Raw genomic sequence first — 17,341 nt, forward strand, 5'->3', positions numbered from 1 at the left:
CTCTAGGTTTTGATGAAAGACCTCTCAGCACTAAAGCACTGAAGGACTAGCTTCAGTGGGATTATTTTAAAGAACAGTTATGCGGTAGGTCTGCTTGTGATATTTAAAATGAAGACCAATCAATACTTAACATTTTATATACAAAATTATGTTAATTCAATACATTTACTGTTGTTCCATGTACGTTATTAATTTTGATAAACAGCAATTAGTCCTTTCACTTAACAATCTCAATAATGAAATGTATAAAATGTTATTGTTTTAACATCATAGATAATATACTTTATTCAGTCTTTACTCAGATTATTCTTTGCATGCTCTTAATCAAGGAATACATTGTTTTGGAAAAGAAAAGACGGTATGTTATTGTTTTCTTTAGTAGCTAATATTAATGTGATAGATCTAAAAGACTCCATTTTAAAGAAAAAGTATGAGCTGTGGAAGAAATTTTTTTTTTAATTAATGTCCCAGGAAAGTAGTGTTTGCTGTGCTAATGGCAGCATATTTTAGGTAAGTTTATTAATCTAATATCCTGCCAAATAAAGAAGAAAATTTGTGAAGAAAATAAAACAAGAATCTACTACTAGATGTGTGATAGAAACATCAGAGTAAGATATCATTTCTCAAAAGAAGGTAGTTTTTTCTGCTTCTCTGAAAAACTATTTAAATGAGGTCTCATTAGCCTTAGCCTCAGTGGTTGGTGCTTAAGGTGCACTGCTAGGCTTGCTAACCTTTTGATTAAATCCCTAGAGGTCTCTGACCTAGTTCTTCTGTGCTGACCACCTGAAATATGTTCAGATGCGTACTGCTGGTGAGGTGGTTTCTGAACCAGTATAATTAGTGAGCCTTAAGCTATTTAGAGCTTGAAAAGGCAAGAAACCATTGATATGGAAACTCACACACTTGGTATCTCTTCAGATGAAATCAAGAGTCAGGACAACCCTGGGAGCATTTAATATACCTTGTAAATAAGACTGCTTTCCTATTTAACTCTTTTACAGGCTTCCCTAAAAAATATTGAACTTTATCAATAAAATAAATTTTCAAGAAAAGAATGGAGGCAGAGTTGGATGTTATAATAATGGTGCAAAGGAAGGACACGAGGAGTTGTAATTGTCAGTACTTTTTCAAGTGTAGTTATCTAACTGTTTGGAATAGAAGATGCTCGCATACTATTAAAATATTTGAGTTTCGGTAGTTTTTCTGTATATTGTAAAGAACTGGTCATCTCTGACTAAAAAAAAAAAAAAGTTCCTCGGGCCTTTGTTTTGAGCACTGTGCACTGAACCTTACAAATCATGCAGCTCAAGCTGTGGCTTGTCTATCAGTCCAATTTATAGAACTGTAGAATCAATAGCTTGGGTTGGAAGGGGACTTAAAGACCACCTAGTTCCAATCCCCCTGGCATGGGCAGGGACACCTTCCACCAGACCAGGTTGCTCAAAGCCCCATCCAGCCTGGCCTGGAACACTGCCAGGGAGGGGGCATCCACAGCTTCCCTGGGCAACCTGTTTGTTACAGGGCCTAATTCTAAATACTAAAGTTCTTAATACTAAAATTCTAAATACTAAGTTCTTAATACTAAAACAAATAGTGACTCAGTGGCAGCCACTGTCTAGGAGCTCTCACTTCAGCTGAGACCAGCTGCTCCCTTTATCTGCTGCAGTATATTGTCTGCACGTCCTCTTCGCTCTGTTGTACCTGCTCCCAACAGAATTGCTTCTGAATCTGGGTTTGATGAGTAAAGCCAGGGAAAGTGCAGAAGGGAAAACTGAAGAATGGGGATGAGAGATGGTGGGGACCTTGGGGGAAGGCCAGAAGAAGTGGGTGCCATACAGCCCAATGGCAGGAAAAGCAAGAGGGTAAGTGCGGCATGCTAGTCCTCCTGCATTACTTTACATTGGACAAAGACCCTTTATTGAGAGCAAGAGTACAGGCCCAGGACTTATGGACTTATCTGCAGCATTTCTGGGTCTCTACCCCAAAACACAGAGTCTCTCATCTTAGTGCCTCTGGTGTGGCATATGTGTTAGCAGGTGATGGAGGAGAAGGAAACAAGCCTAGTGCTGTATCAGCCCATTACTCCTTCCCAGCTCTTCTGCTCTATGTACAGAAGGACATGTAGAGAAGAATTCTTCTATGACCAGAGTAGTACACATAGTTTGGGGGCACAGGAGAATATGAAAATTATGTCCCTTTATGCCTCAGGGCGAAAGTTGAGGATAGGCAGTAATCTAGCCTATTGGCTAAGAAATTCTTTAACCAAGAAAGGTGTTCTGTGTTGTTTTTAAAGTGTTATTTTTAACTGCAGTTAAAAGTATTTTTTAAATAATGTTATTATTTACATATAACTGCAGTGCTATTTTTAAAGAAACACACATCAATACCTGTAAATCAGAAAACTGCATACAATACGTGTCATGACTCTCAGTAGCTCATAACTAACTCTTTAACTGAACTTCTACTTGAGTACAGAAAGGTACAGGAAACATTCAGACTGTTCCAGTCCTCCTCATTTTCTTCCCCAGACTCTCACTTTCCTTCTCTCCATACTGTTTTCTTCCTTGCCTGCTTGTAGTGGCACTAAGAAGCCAAGCTCACTGACTCAGCAGGAAATACTGTTTAAATAATTTCTAAGGAGTCCTTTTGCAGGGAAAAGGCAGACTAACCACTTAGGCCCTTGTAAATCTCCACTGTTGCTCCATTAGAATAGAAGAAACAAGAGGCCAGTGGGTATTTGCAGTGCTTTACCCACTGACTTCTACGTAACACTTACGGAAAAACAATCCACTCATATGGCATACTCCACTTTATTCCAAATTGCAGGTTATTTCACAAGAGAGGCTCATTGTAATCCAAGTCCCAGACCTGACTATATACTCTGTGTGCATATGTTGGAATCAGCTGGTTTAAGAAGAATCCAGAATATTTTTATTCCACGGATCTCATCTAGTGAAAACGATAAACAAACCCCACTGATTCTGAGATAATGAAAAGCAAATTCAGAAGAGGCTTTTATCTATTTACTTAAAAAAAAATTCTTTCAAGAGAAAGACTTCAAACTTAACTTCAACCATACTGATAAATGACAGATTTTAAATCCACTTTTTCTATTATTTGCATGCCCTAACATTGTCCTGAAAGTATGTTCTTTACCCCTATTGGAAAAGAGAAACAAATAAGCAAGCAAAAAATATAATTAAGAAATGCTCCATACCTCACAAGACTGGACTTTGCTCTCTTGGCAGAAGAAAGAAGGAAACCACATTTCAAATACTGCTAGAGGACTTGGCTTCCTATGTTGTTCTACTTAGATTCATACCCTTAACTCAGTTTTTAGTCATTTTTTGAAATCTTCCCATGAATAGGCTCCATGGCTTGCTGAAGTAAATGGACTGTAGTTGGATGGACATTGGATCAGTCTTACCATGAACAGATGTGTTATGGCTAGAGGGAAATTAATACAGGCAGCAAAAGGTCGCAGTGAATCGTAATTTCTCACTATATTCAGTTCAAGCTGTGTCCTGATGGACACGCACTTTCTAACACTGTTCTACCCTGCCAGCGCCAGTGCAGATCCTATCGCAGGGACACAGTTTTAGGAATGCTAACTCAGCCTTTTCAAACTGCATCACTTTGATACACTTGTCTGCCTAAATACAGCCGTCCTGCTTTGATCAGGCTGCCAAAATAAATGTGTCATGATGCTTTTTCTTTACCTCACTTCAGCTTCTGAACAGTAGAATTTAAGAGCATCTGCAGCTACAAAAAGACCTTAACCTTAATACAAGGACATTTGCCAACCAAAGTAGTTGAAAACTCATAAAGGTGCCATCTGGGTATTACAAAGGAATTAATTATTCAGATTTTAAAACTTGCTGCATCCACTCTTCAGAGAACTTTTATAGACCTATTAAGAAAGAGATCTCACCAAGTATATTCTTTCTAGGTATTATGTTCACAGTCACGTGGGTTAAAAAAAAATAAAAAACACTTATCCTTTCTATTCTGTTCTCCTGTGAGTCCCTACTTTCTTGATATTTGTAGCTGTTTTGCTTTGGATTGATATTCAGTATGTCGGCAAGTACAGAAACACAGAGAGAAGCTAGACCGACATATTTGCATGTATACACATGAATAAGCTTATAATAAACTTATATTGAATCTATGTATAAATTAATTAGTTCATAAAGCCCTTAAACTATAGAAGTATATTCTAACATATTTGTATGGCAAAAGCACATTCCTGTCCATAAAAACAGGGCTCTACAACTCTAGGCTGTGCTCCTGGAAGGAAGAGCAAACAACTCCTAACCTCTGTGGAGTTTTGTTTTTCTGGAAAGATAAAACCTCTGCATTCTGGAGTTTAAGGGCAGCCAAATAATCTTGCTGTTCATCACATCTTATAAGTATTCATTTTTCAAGCATCATTTTTAAGCCAAGAAAATAGTTAGCTACAGGTAGGTTAAGATCAACAAATGTGGGTGGGTTTTTTTGTCAAAGTTCTTACTTTACAGAATCACAGACTGGTTGAGATTGGAAGGGACCTCTGGAGGTCATCTTGTCCAGTCCCCCTGCTCAAGCAGGGCCACCTAGAGCCTGGTGCCCAGGACTGTGTCCAGGTGTCTTTTGAATATCTCCAAGAATGGAGACTCCGTGACTTCTCTGGGCAACCTGTGCCAGTGCTCAGCCATCCCCACAGTGATACAGTGTTTCCTGATGTTCAGAGGGAACCTCCTGTGTTTCAGTTTGTGCCCATTGCCACTGGGTGCCACTGAAAAGAGCCTGGCTCCATCCTCTTTGCATCCAGGTATTTATACACATTGATAAGATCTCCACATGTTACTACAAAATTGAGTGCACTGTTAGCTCAATGTCTATTCTTAATAAGCTAAAAACGGCATACTGTGCTGATGCGCTTGAGATAAAGCTAGATTATGGCTGCCCAACTGTTAGCTGTGTGTTAAAACTAATCTCACTTGTAGGAAAAATGCACACCTACTTTACCTAAACAAACATTCCCTCTGCAAGTCCTTCCCTTCATTATGAAATCTTTCCTTTGGGATGATTATGCTGTTTACCTGGCTTGTATTCCCTTATAAGATCTTGAATTTTGAAGAATTTCCATCAGGGGCTCTCTGGAATCAAAACATTGTCCTTATGCAGAATTTTATTTTTTTCCTCCAAATCTTCAAAACATTCTTGCAAGTCCCCAAAACGTAGGAGGGGAAGTCAAATGTTGATTGCAGTTTCTATTTCAAAATTACTATTATTTTCTTTAGAGAAAGTTTATTTAATTTCTCGTTGCATACTATCTGATTGTTTTAGTTATGTTATGGATGCATTTTTTTTAAATTCTTAATAAACCCAGAAGTAGAAGTAGTTATGTTTATGCATATAAATTTTGCACAAAAATCCAGTTATGCCTTGGGTGATACTGTATGCTCAAGATCTGAAAATCATGCTGTCAACAATTGTGTGCATATTATAGAACAATATTCACACTATTCCCACAAATTCCTACCTATCTTTTTCAAATAAGTTTTCTTTCTATTTTATCTATTTAATAATGGTCTGGAAGGTATAATTTAACAGCTACAATTTTGGAGGAAAAGATCACCCCTAAGCCATTTTCAGCCTCCTGTGATGTGCTTAATGTTCAATAAAAATGGTCTCTAACCTCTATATAATACTTGAACATCGCACAGTTATTTTTTCCAGAGAAACAAGCACCTTCCTCGCCCACCATACTATTATGCTAAATTTGTCATTTGAGGTTTTGTAAGAAATCCAGAACACTAACTTTGTAGTGACTAGTTCAGGAAGTTCATGATCCTTTCGCATTCTTTTTCCTTTCTCTTGTGCTTTCTGTCAAAGTTTACCATTTCTATTGGTGCGAAGACTACAATATTATCCATTTATTTAAGCAAAAAAATAAAGAAAAATAATCTACATATGAAATGATGAAAGGCGTCAGTACACATCGGAGTACAAGTAAACAAACTTTGCTCTCCAAAAGTTTAAATCTACAGAAAGGCAATTTGGTTTCTCTCACACAATACTTACTCCTAACAGAAAGAGCAAAATCTTCTGTTTGGGTTTGCACTAATCTAGAAACAAGATAGAGAACCGTATTCTGCTAAAGATTAGATAGAAATAAATACAGAACTTAGTTTTTCAGTGGTTTTTGAACAGGTGAGTTATGAGTGTTGGAGTGGGCTGGTTACTCCATTCTGAGTTTAGCCAAACTGCCACCCTTCTTTTCCTGTTGTATATTCAGAAATTAAACACGAAATTAACACCAAACAAGCAAACAAACAAAACAAAACAAAAAAACAAAAAACCAACAACCAACCAACCAAAACCAATCAGGAGAATGAAGCAACCGGAGTTTATTACCTCACAAGAACCATCTAATGGGAATAAAAGGAAGAGTCTAAGAAGAGGCAGAGAATCTAGTCACAAAGGTAGTGCCGGTTTGGAAGGGATTATTTCATAATATTCATTGTTTGGGGGGGGGGGAAGGTTCTGCCTGTACTTAGAAGTCCAAAATAATTTAGGATTTTCTCAATAAAGAAACCAACAGTAAATTTTAGTAGTAATTTTTCACTGCCTTTTAGGAAGTATCAGACTTAGAAACACTATAAATAAAGTATTGTCCAGTAAATTGTAAATGTTGCCACAGAAAAATGTCTCCTTTCTTCAACAAGGGTCAGTGAAAATCAATACATTTCCTTCTAAAAAGCACTCCACAATGTTTTAACGCTTGTAGGTGATGGTTCAACTTGTTCCGGTTTACGGATAAGGAACATAAAAGAATCACACACTCACAACACATCCAAAGCACTGGAATGAAAGTACTGGTCATACTTCCAGAAGGATCTGACAAAAATAACTCCGCGCCTTCCGAGAGATGTTGATTTTTATTTTCTTATTCAGTGTTGATGTATCAAGCGGTGATGCTAGGACAAGAGTTGTGATTATAAACAATGCTAAAAGGAGAGATCAATTTTAATGGGAAATCCTAATTTGGTAGATTCTTTAGATTTTTCAGCTCCCCATGTATTGGGTTCAACACTGTCTCCCATAATATTAATGTATCCAAGCAGTGACATTATGGTCTGAGTGGGTGAGCCATCCGATGAGTCAAAACTCGATGATTCATCATCTCAGAAGATAATGGTTGTTGGGCTGCAGCCTACCTTGAGGACAGTAACAAGAGGGACCACCAGGTCTGTCCTGGGACCTGGCCTGCTTAAGATCTTTGGCAGTGCCCTGGAGGCAGTGAGGGAGGGCACGCTCCTCACGTTTGCAGGAAAAAGCAAATGGGGGAACCAGCCCACGTGCCCAACAGCAGGGTTGCCACTTGGAAAGAGTCAGGCTGGTGGGGAGGGCCACAGGAACCTGCAAGGAATTTAACAAAGGCAAATGCAAGTCCTGCTGTGGGACCACCTTCGCAGTGGTCCAAGCAGGGTGAGACACAACATGCCTAAGTCAAAACAAAAGGGGTTCAGACCGAAAATATGGAGAAGTTTTTTCCCTATGGGCAGTGGAGTGGGCTGCCCAGCGAGGCTGTGCCAGCTCCATCCTTGGAAGTTTTCAAGACCTGACTGGATCAAGCCCTGGGCAGCCTGGTCTGACCTCAGAGCCGACCCTGCCTGCACAGGAGGTTGGAGTAGAGACCTCCAATGGTTGCTTCCAACCTGAATTGTCCTGTAAATCTGTGATCCTGAATTATCCTGTAAATCCATGATCCTATATAGTCCTTATGACAAAATACCAAAAATGCTAATATCTGAATTACAAGAAATTACCTTTCAACATTTTTATTTTCCTGTAACACTTTAGAAAGTGCATTATTTTAGACCAAAAAAAATATGTTGTCATCTATACAGTGCATTGCACTGCTATGCATTTAATGAGATGTGCATTATTTACTTCCTACTTCTTTAAATAAAACAAATTTCCTGGCTAAAACAAAAGACTAACTTGCATGATTAGGAGTGATCTCCTCTTGCATTTCTCACCCTGTGATAGCTCATACTCTTTTGACCTACCGGCAGAAATTTGCACTTCTGAACATCTTCACAAATTGCTTCGTATCCTTAATTCACTGAACTGACAGCAGTGTCTAAGCGTAATTTTCTCTGTCTTTACTCTTGCTAGGAGGCCCTCAGCAGAAAGCCCCTCGTCAAACTCCAGGGGTTCCTGTCTGTGACAGTCCAAACAGAAAAGAGAAAGTATAATACTCTGTGGATGCCTTTTGTTTTGATTTCACTTGCCTTATGATTAATTAGGAACACACAAACTCAAGATTAAAATGCTTATCCTGGGGAATCAAATCTAGCATGCACAGCTTATCGCAAAATTAAAATATTTGGAAAGGAGATTTCAAACTTCTGTCTGAAAACTGCTCTAGAATCTGCTGCTTTAAAACATCTTAATTTTCTATCCTAAATTAACTGGACTCCATTTTATGCCTGCTTCTTCTTTTGTCAAGTAGAAATGTGTAAGTGAAAGCTTAGAATCACCCAAGGTAAGAGTTCACATTTTGAGCACTGTTTGAAGATAGGCTATTTACCAATAACCGGATTTCTTCAGGTTGTAGAGTTTATATGCTCTGTAGCTATTTTTTTCTCTTAAGAACATAATGCTGGCAAGAAATGCCAATCGCATCCCCCTTTCACTAAGGCCTCTGTCAAAATAAACTTTCTATTCCCTGATTATTTAAATAGCCCTTTCATGCACCTTCTCTAGCTCAAATTTATCTTCCTGAGATATGGGTATTTAGAACAATCCTTAGTATCTCAGCTATATAGGGTCATATACTGATATTAATGTCACTATTAGACAAATTCTTCACACAATGTTTTGGGGTTTCTTTGGGGGTGGCTGGGGGGTGGGGAGCGGCTGTCATTTAAAATTGGTCTGATGGCTACCAGAAAACTCACTAACAGGTTGAGAAGCATGGGATGTTGCCGTTGCTTCCCATTTTAATCAAAGCTCTGCCCTGAAATAACTGGAGGAGGAGATTTTCTTTAAAATTTTTCATAAAAACTGGCAAAGCATGATTTATATCAGTGGGAGTATTTGTGCTCCAATATTGCTAATATATGTTTTAATAAAATTATTATTGCCCAAACATCACTATCATTGACAGAGAAGTCTATCGATTGGTGTTATATTTAAATCTATATTTTAATACATATTAAAAAAAAAAAAAAAAGCCTCAGTATCTGTTTCAGAAGAATGCTTGCAAAGAGAAGCACAAAACTGAAAAGACCTCTCTGGCAGTTTAGATTGACATAGGGAACAGAGAGATTGCTGATGGACAAGAGCAGGGGATTTTTTTTTTTCTTCCTTTCTTTCTTCTTTTTTAAATAACCATAACAGTATCCATCTGTTCCTGGATTTAGAGTGCAGATGTACTCTGAGAAGTAACTTTGTAAAATCGGTATCATGGGGCTCTGTGTTCATTCTCCCAGTGACTCAAGAGCACACTTGCTCAGTTGGCAAGTTTTAAAAAAGAGAAAGACTATGAAAAAGGTCTTAACTGCTAGCTTTGCATACATCCTGCGGTGTAAAAGTCAAGCAGAAGTCTACTGTGCATTACTGCTAGCAATAAGGGTTCACTAACTGCAATTAAATTAACATTGCTGCGGTTTAATCTAGTGATTCATTCGACTCTGTCAGATGTCTATTGGTTCTGCAGTGCAAACGAGTGTTTGTTTTTCTCTTCAGGTTTCTGCCATGATGAACTCAGTGCAATATGAGAAATGCCAATAGCTTACTTGGAATACTTGTACAGAAACAAGACCTTTGCTTTGTTCAGACAGTGCTACCTACCTGCCTCACACCTGAAATTACAGCTGCCTCCCAGCCCAAAATACCCAAACTCTGCAACATACATGTTCATGCACCAATTTTTCCACCCCATTAGCCAAACACTGCTTACTTTTTAGCGTGGGGTGGTTTGTTTGTTTTTTTTTTTTTTTCCCCAATATTACTTATTCTTTCAACTAAACTTTAAAGATGATAATCTAGAAGGAATTTCAAATCAAATAGCAACTATCTCTTTACAACATTCTTACTTGTCATTGTGTTGCGTATCGTAGCTTTTTCTTCTCTCACCCCTTTCTCTCAGTCACAAAATCTGTATATGCATTTACTACCTCTACTAATCTGTTACAATAGAAATGGCTGAAAAATACTCCATTTCTCATTAAGTATTACTGTAAATTTCCACCTTTGATGTCATAGAAGTCTTAGAAGTGTTTCTTGAATGGATAACTAGTGTAAAGTTACTGGAATAGAAAAAGAAATATCTTAGAGGTGGTCGTGCAATGAAGAGAGATTTCCCCCTTGAAATGCTCACCAAGGGCAATCCGTCCTGTTTGACACTGGACAAGCAGCGATCCACTACAAACAACTCCTCTAATCACATAACAATATAGTAATGAAAAATAAAGGTAGTGTGAGAAGAAGGGATGAGATCCTTTGTCTTACCACAGAACACTATCACAATGTTTTTGTGATTAAAATCAGGGAGGGAAAAATAAAACACTAACTTTGGGTCACACATGGGAACCACCAGATTTCTCTGCATACTGGAAGAGTCTTTAGAGAAAACTGTGAATAAAAAAGTTTATTTGGAAAGATTCCTTTCAAAAGTCATGAATCTACTTAATGAGGAGTGGTGATCCTTGTCTGCAAATGTTTGACTATATAGCGTTAATTTAACAAGCCATCATTCTGGTCTCCGTAACACAAGCAATACGCTGTGATCTGTTAAATGATCCCCGATATTTGTGTCACAGTTGATTTAACAGGAAATGTGCTACTTCCTGGAATATCATTCAGCGCGCAACACTTCGATAGCACAGCACAATGCAATCTCAGAGATTACTCTGCAGCCATTGATTATGCGGAAAATAACTGAGGCTCATACCTGGTGCTTACTGCCCTTGCACTATTTTGGGGAGGAAAATAGAAGCTCATGAGCTAAGAGTGAATGGGTACTTTACTAATTAGGCTGGCAAACTACATGGGAAATCTGATTTGGAAATACTGCTTTACTCTTTTCTTGAAAATCAGCTCTAACAAGGAAGAATTAAACAGAAAAATATGTTTAGTCATTTTAGTCAGGACAGCTTTATCCTATGCTCTTATTCAGGTTTCCTCACTCCCTGCTCCCTGTTGCAGGGTTCTGGCTCTCAAAGCTCCTCAGGAACCGAAGGACATCATTCAGCACATCACACACCCCATCTGACCATTAATCACAAGCTCTTCTCTTGGAAATCCTGATGTTATTTAAGGCCCTTCCTTCTATGAGTTTTTATTCCAAATTCTCCATCTCTTGAGTTCCTCCAGTATCTTATTTGGATGATTTTCCATATTTCTCCTCTGATACACAGTGGGAACTCTCCTTGATCACTTTCCTTGCTTCCTTTCTTTTCTGTTTGTCCCTGTACTTATGTCCAGGACTTCAATGAAAAAAACACAAAAAAAATCCCCAAAAAACAATGGGCAACTTAAGGGTTTCTTTCCACTGTAAAATAACTGTTCATACAATAGTCTTTGCCAGACATGTCTGCAGTCTAAACCTGATCAAGATCTGGATTCCTACTTGCACCTTCCATTCCCCTGCCTTCCTCTGATGACCAGAAAAGATTTCATTATATTCTCCGGTGCACACTCCTATCACCTGCTTCTCCTTTCAAAACCTAGATCAAAACTGTTGGAGCGGTGGAATTACTGGCAATTGGTTTTGGGTATCTACATCACTGCTAGTCACCTGAAGTTCCTTTAAAGTCTGTAGGAAGAGAAACAGGCAGAGTTATAAAGCATTTCAGAAAACTACTTTCGATGTCTTCCTTAGGGCAAATTAAATAAAACACAAAGCATCTAAATCATATGCTTTTACCCTCTTGAATGTCACTGTGATCTGGCCTGTTCTTTATGCACATAGTTAAAATAGTAATTTAGATTTTTACTATTACACGTCTTAACTATGCAATTATTTTCCAATCTGGTCTTGACAGAGTAGAATTGGTCTTTTGTGAAGATGCAGACAAGGTGACAAGGTAATCTTGTTGGCTCATTTCTTTAAACTGACAGTTACAAGTAAAATTTTTTGTTATTTTTTTACCCTAAATCCTCTGCTGAATCAAGCCAGGTATGTCTGGCATCTTTAATACGATTCCTATTTGGTCACATCAGCTTTTAGATGTTTTTTAATTCTTAGCATTTTTCTCATATCAAATATGCAAAAGAAAAACCTATAAACTCCTTCACTCTAACATCATTGTCGTGCATATGGAACAATCCTCAGTGACTGAAATTCTTATCCTGATTTGTTATTATTCAACCCCTATTTATTTACATTACAAATGTTTTCCAAAAGTGATCGTCTCTAATATAGATGTGTATACAGTCTCTCCATTTGAGTCTACAGTTAAAAACTACTAATTAAAAAACCTGGTGATCTATAAAAAGTGCAAAAATCTATTGGATACCACATTGCTACATTGATTAGGGAAATAAAAAGCCTAGGGTTTGGTCCTGTAACATACTAAGAATCAGGAAAAGTCAAATACAAGTTCATCATCGGTCTTGAAATTTACCAAGAACTTTAATCATTATCTGAAAGAACTTGGGTCAGCAACTCCTCTTCCCTGCCTGAAAGCGACGTGCTTCCTGTTTGGTACGAGGTTACTTCTCAAGGCAAGTGCTCACATCCACAGCGGAGCCAGAACCTAACGCGATAGCCAAAAATCTCCTAATTTAAAGCAGACTTTAGGAGAACACACTGAAACACTCTCTAGGAGTCAGGCACCTCCACTTAAGAACAGTATGAAACAGCTGCATATATTCATCCTGAAAAACATATACAGAAAGAAAAAGATGTAGGAAGAAATCATAATCTTTAACCCTGAAACGTCCCACAGTAGCAAATGCTTTGCTTATTTACCTCGCAGCTAAACTTACATGCAACTAGGAAGACGTGCCCTACAGATCTATCACTGCTCTTAGTATGAGTAAAAATGTACGATCCTACTGTATGCCAGCAGTTATTAGCTTGTTTGGGTTTTGTCCATTCAGACACCACCTGAAGATAAATACAGGATTAGAGAATAAATTGCTGAGGTTTTTTGCCCATGGGTCCAGACATCCTGGACTTAGCTGAATGATTTTGGGAACGAAACAGAGAATTATCAGCACAAGCAAGCTTCTGGAATGGTTTTCCTTTTGGAGAATGGAATTCCATAGGTAAGAGAGAACAAAAAATGATCTAAGAATACTTTTGTAAAATCCAGGAACTCCATATTAGGCTCACATAAATGAGCCCATAAATTAGAAAAAAAACCCCTGTAACTTTACGTATAAGATCGTATTACAGTTAATGTTGTTCTTAATAATCTTTACTGATTATTACAGAAACCTCTTGGAGTAATTTTATTAAATACCTTAGGGCTTCTCTATAGAAATCAAGGTATACACACATAGTGCTACTCATTACTATTACATTGTGGTGAAGAAATACTGGATCATTAAATCTTTAAACATGAAAAACCTTGTTCTTTATTCAGTGCTCTTTCAAATAAGAGGCATAAAAACTCCAATTAAACAAAACTGGCCATCCTCTCGGGTTTCATATTTGGTCAGCTTGTGTTTGCTTCTAACTTGATCCTGACTCTTGTGCTTGTTTGGAAAATGCCTATTAAAACATGGCCTAGAGTTAAGATCCGGAGCCTCGGGGGAACTACTAGACCAGGGTTTGATGTTGTCAGCCTTCCCCATGACCCCATTAGTCTCTGAGAGGCAGGTTAAACCGCTGCAATGCCCTGCAGAGACATGGCACCCAGGTGCATGTGCACACCTTGGTTTGGGCGAAGGATCCCTGTGGATGGGCAGGTGCAGAAGGGTCTGTGCTCTGCTCAGGAAGCAATCCCATGTCCCCACACTCAGAGGGGACCTACTCTTTTAAACACCACCGTGTATGCCTTAAATACTGCCCTGCAGGAGGGCGACAAAGTGCAGCACCACCTGCAGCCCTCGCACCCTCTGCCTGCCATCACCCACCTGGCACGCTTGCCATGCAAGTCTCCAGCCCCTCTTTGAAATATACCAGTAGGAAAAGTGATGGTGTATCCCCCTGAATTCCTATCCCTGCTACTCCTGTGGCTAAGGGAGCTTATGGAGAGCACATGCAGGGCCCCCTCTCCCACCTCCATAGGGAGATGTGAGGCTCTGGGCACAGAAATCCACCTGCTGAGCACCAGCCCCAGGCCAGGGAGGGGTGAGAAGCTGGAGGGGAACTGATTGCTCCTCTCTAGGTAAAAGCAAGCAACTTTATTATTAATAGAGTCTCACTCGTGGTCCCACGTAAATTAGTGGCTGCTTAAACACAAAACCCAGGGATCACCGTTTCCAGCCCCATTTTCTGAAAGCCCAAATCTAACTTCCAGTAACTCAAAAAGAAAGCATTATTTAAGCTATATTAATTTTCTTTTTTTCAATATGATGACCCCATATGCATCAGAGAGCACAGATGCGCCAAACTCGGGGCATGGGGGAGGTGGGGGGGGGGGGGGGGGGGGTGCATTTAGAAAAAAAAATAGGAATAATCAGAATATAGAAAAGTTAATAACCACATGCAGTAAAGTTCATGCCATGGCTTTCTGAGAAGGCATCTATCTTCTTGACTGAGGGGAAATTTGTATTGCCTTGCTTTTTTACCTTTTTAGAAAAAAAGACTTTTAAAATGGAATAAAATTTTGTGTCAAGGTTTTTAACCACATGCAGGGATGTTTTGTGAGGCGTAGGCAATGAAAGCCATAATCATTGTCAGTGGTGTATAACAGACTTGAAGTTTTATGAATGGACAAGAAATTATGCCCTCTTTGTTATACCTGCCTATCCTCTTCTTCTGTCCTATAAGACTGTTTTAGTTATGAATGTCTGATTCATACGCTTTTGTTAGGAACTTGACTATAAGCAATTTTACACAGTGTGAGCAGTAGTAGCACTAGTAACCCACCAATACAGTGTTCAAAGAACATCTTCCAGTTAAATGCCCAACTCCTCACTCCTTCCCTTCCCAAAAGTTGCTACCACCAGAAGAATTATTACTTACCTTCACAACCTAAAGTAATTTAGATCTAAGAGTCTGCCACTGTCCTGGACCACCCGTAGTTCATGAAACCCCTGAACTCGGGAACTCTGAAGCTGAGCCCGGGCTGCGGTCAGTAGCGTGTCTGGAGTGACTCCTGGAGCTGGGTATCGTCTCAGCACGCAGAGGAGTTACAGAAATGGGCTCCTCAGAGATCCCTGCTGCTACATATCGTATGGTGCTGCTTATCTGTGGGTTTTCTTATTTGGCCTAGAGACATGTTTCTCTAGTTTATGCAATGCAGAGGTCAGTGAAATAGATTCTTCTCCAATCACGTTTTAGTTTGACTTGGACTTTTTTCCCTGCTGCAATATATTTTGGGTTTGTTTAGAACAGAAACAAAGCAAAAAACAATCCCAAATAAACACATTGAAAAATCCCTGTCTTTGGTCTTTGGAAAAATTTCTCTTGGATGATACATTGCCTCATGCACTAACATACACAGTTTGAAGGAGAATAATGGGTGCATTGTTTCAAGAACAGAAAATTACTTTAAACATTTAAATAATTGAAATGTACTAACACACAACAAAAAGACAGTCATCTTGGTTAGTTAAAAGGCACAAGAATATCTTCCAACAGCACTAACAAAGTTGAACTTCTAGGGTGATGGTGAAAGATAGTCAGCTAGCAAAGATGATTAAAAAAACGTGTACAGGTGGTAATGGCAGATGTATTTTGAAAGTGTCAGAAGGAGGCAGTCAGGAATATTTTGGAAAGATGCACTCTACCTGTGTAGCCCAGCGAATTGTCGCCATTATCAGAGGTGGGGAGTGGTGTCCCGCTGTCGTTTCCCCTCTCTAGGTCGCCGGAGTCTGTCGGAAACAACACCAGAGCTGCTGATGGGGTCACAGGAGTAACAGTAGTTGCCATTTTGATCACAACACGTCCAGACACGATTAAATCCACACATGACAGCAAAAGCCACAGTGCCAGTGCACGGCACACTTTGTCCTTCCCCTGCCGACATGGTGGTGCCCAGCAAAAGGTGGCGGGGAGCATCACCCCAGGTCCCCTAAATGCTGCTCGCTGTCCCTCTCTGCCCACTCCAGGTCTCGCTCTGCAGCCCGCCAGGCGTGGTGGCCACCCTGCCAACCAGCCAGCACAGGCTGTGGTGAGCATATGGGGACGGGAAGGCAGGGGAGCTGAATGCTAGCATTGCTAATTTTCCACCTTATTGTTAATCAAAGCTATTGACTGTGATCACTCCCCATCATCGCTTCATCTCCTGGCAATTACAGACTCAGGGGACTTCACCTCTTTGTGGGGAGGAGGCGGGGGGGGACAGAGGGGGGGGACTGGACGACTGTGTCTTGGCAAGCACGGGGGCGGGGGGGCTGCTCTACCTCTTCTGGAAGATGGGGCAGAGGAAAGGGCTAGAGCCCCTTTATGAAAAGGCAGCAGTTCAGCAGCATAAGGAGTAAGATGCATTTTCTGAGTTCAAAGATGCTTGCACAGAAACACTCGATTTCAATGTCACATAAAAAAAAAAATAAAAGGAAAAAATGGAAAGGCAGCTGGTCAGCTAAACGCATAAATGAACATGTGTTTTAAGACCCCAAGATAAATTGCTGATCAAAGCACCACAAAGCACTGTGAGGATAACTCATAATAATGAACTAAATAATTCAAAGAAAAAAATAAAATTAAAATCCCAGTGGCTCTGAAAATAAAACAGCACAACCCAAAGGAATTTGTAGTCAATATCACTAGATCTTTTTACTCGTCTATGCAGCTTAATGTAAAACTGTTTGTTAAACTTAAATTCTATTTTTAATTTACTTTTGATAGTGCACTGTTCAACAGAAAACACCTAAAAAGAAACATTCATATTTTGTTTAGGAAAAACTGCAAGAAGCAAATCTCTTTGCAGGAATATCACTACACAACAATAAGCTGCTTATTTCTTTTTCCTGTTGACAGGTGTCAAATTATTTATTAATTATTGTAAAGACCCTGAATAGGAAAGATATGTTATGCTTTCTCCCACACAGACTTATTCTGGACTTCTATAATCACTGAAAGTTACTGTTCCTTTTCAATAAAACACACATATTGCTAAAAAAGTATTCTGAAGTTCCACAAAACATTTAAAGCAAACTAGAAAAAAAAAACAAAACTAAAGAGGATTTTTTTTCCCCCTGGATGCTTAATTTTACTAGCTCTGTC

General features: G+C 39.2%; 1 protein-coding gene across 5 annotated transcripts in view; it reads right to left on the reverse strand.

Annotated features, from left to right (window-relative positions):
* ROBO1 (roundabout guidance receptor 1) overlaps positions 1-17,341 on the reverse strand; it is a 650,998-nt gene that overhangs the window by 368,659 nt on the left and 264,998 nt on the right. For all 5 annotated transcript variants that reach the window (XM_056327045.1, XM_056327049.1, XM_056327048.1 and 2 more), the window contains exon 2: positions 15,904-15,987. In XM_056327045.1, coding sequence (XP_056183020.1) covers positions 15,904-15,987 — 84 coding nt within the window. The remainder of the gene's footprint in view (positions 1-15,903; positions 15,988-17,341) is intronic.

This window comes from Falco biarmicus, chromosome 2, assembly GCF_023638135.1.
Source record: "Falco biarmicus isolate bFalBia1 chromosome 2, bFalBia1.pri, whole genome shotgun sequence".
NCBI lineage: Eukaryota > Metazoa > Chordata > Aves > Falconiformes > Falconidae > Falco > Falco biarmicus.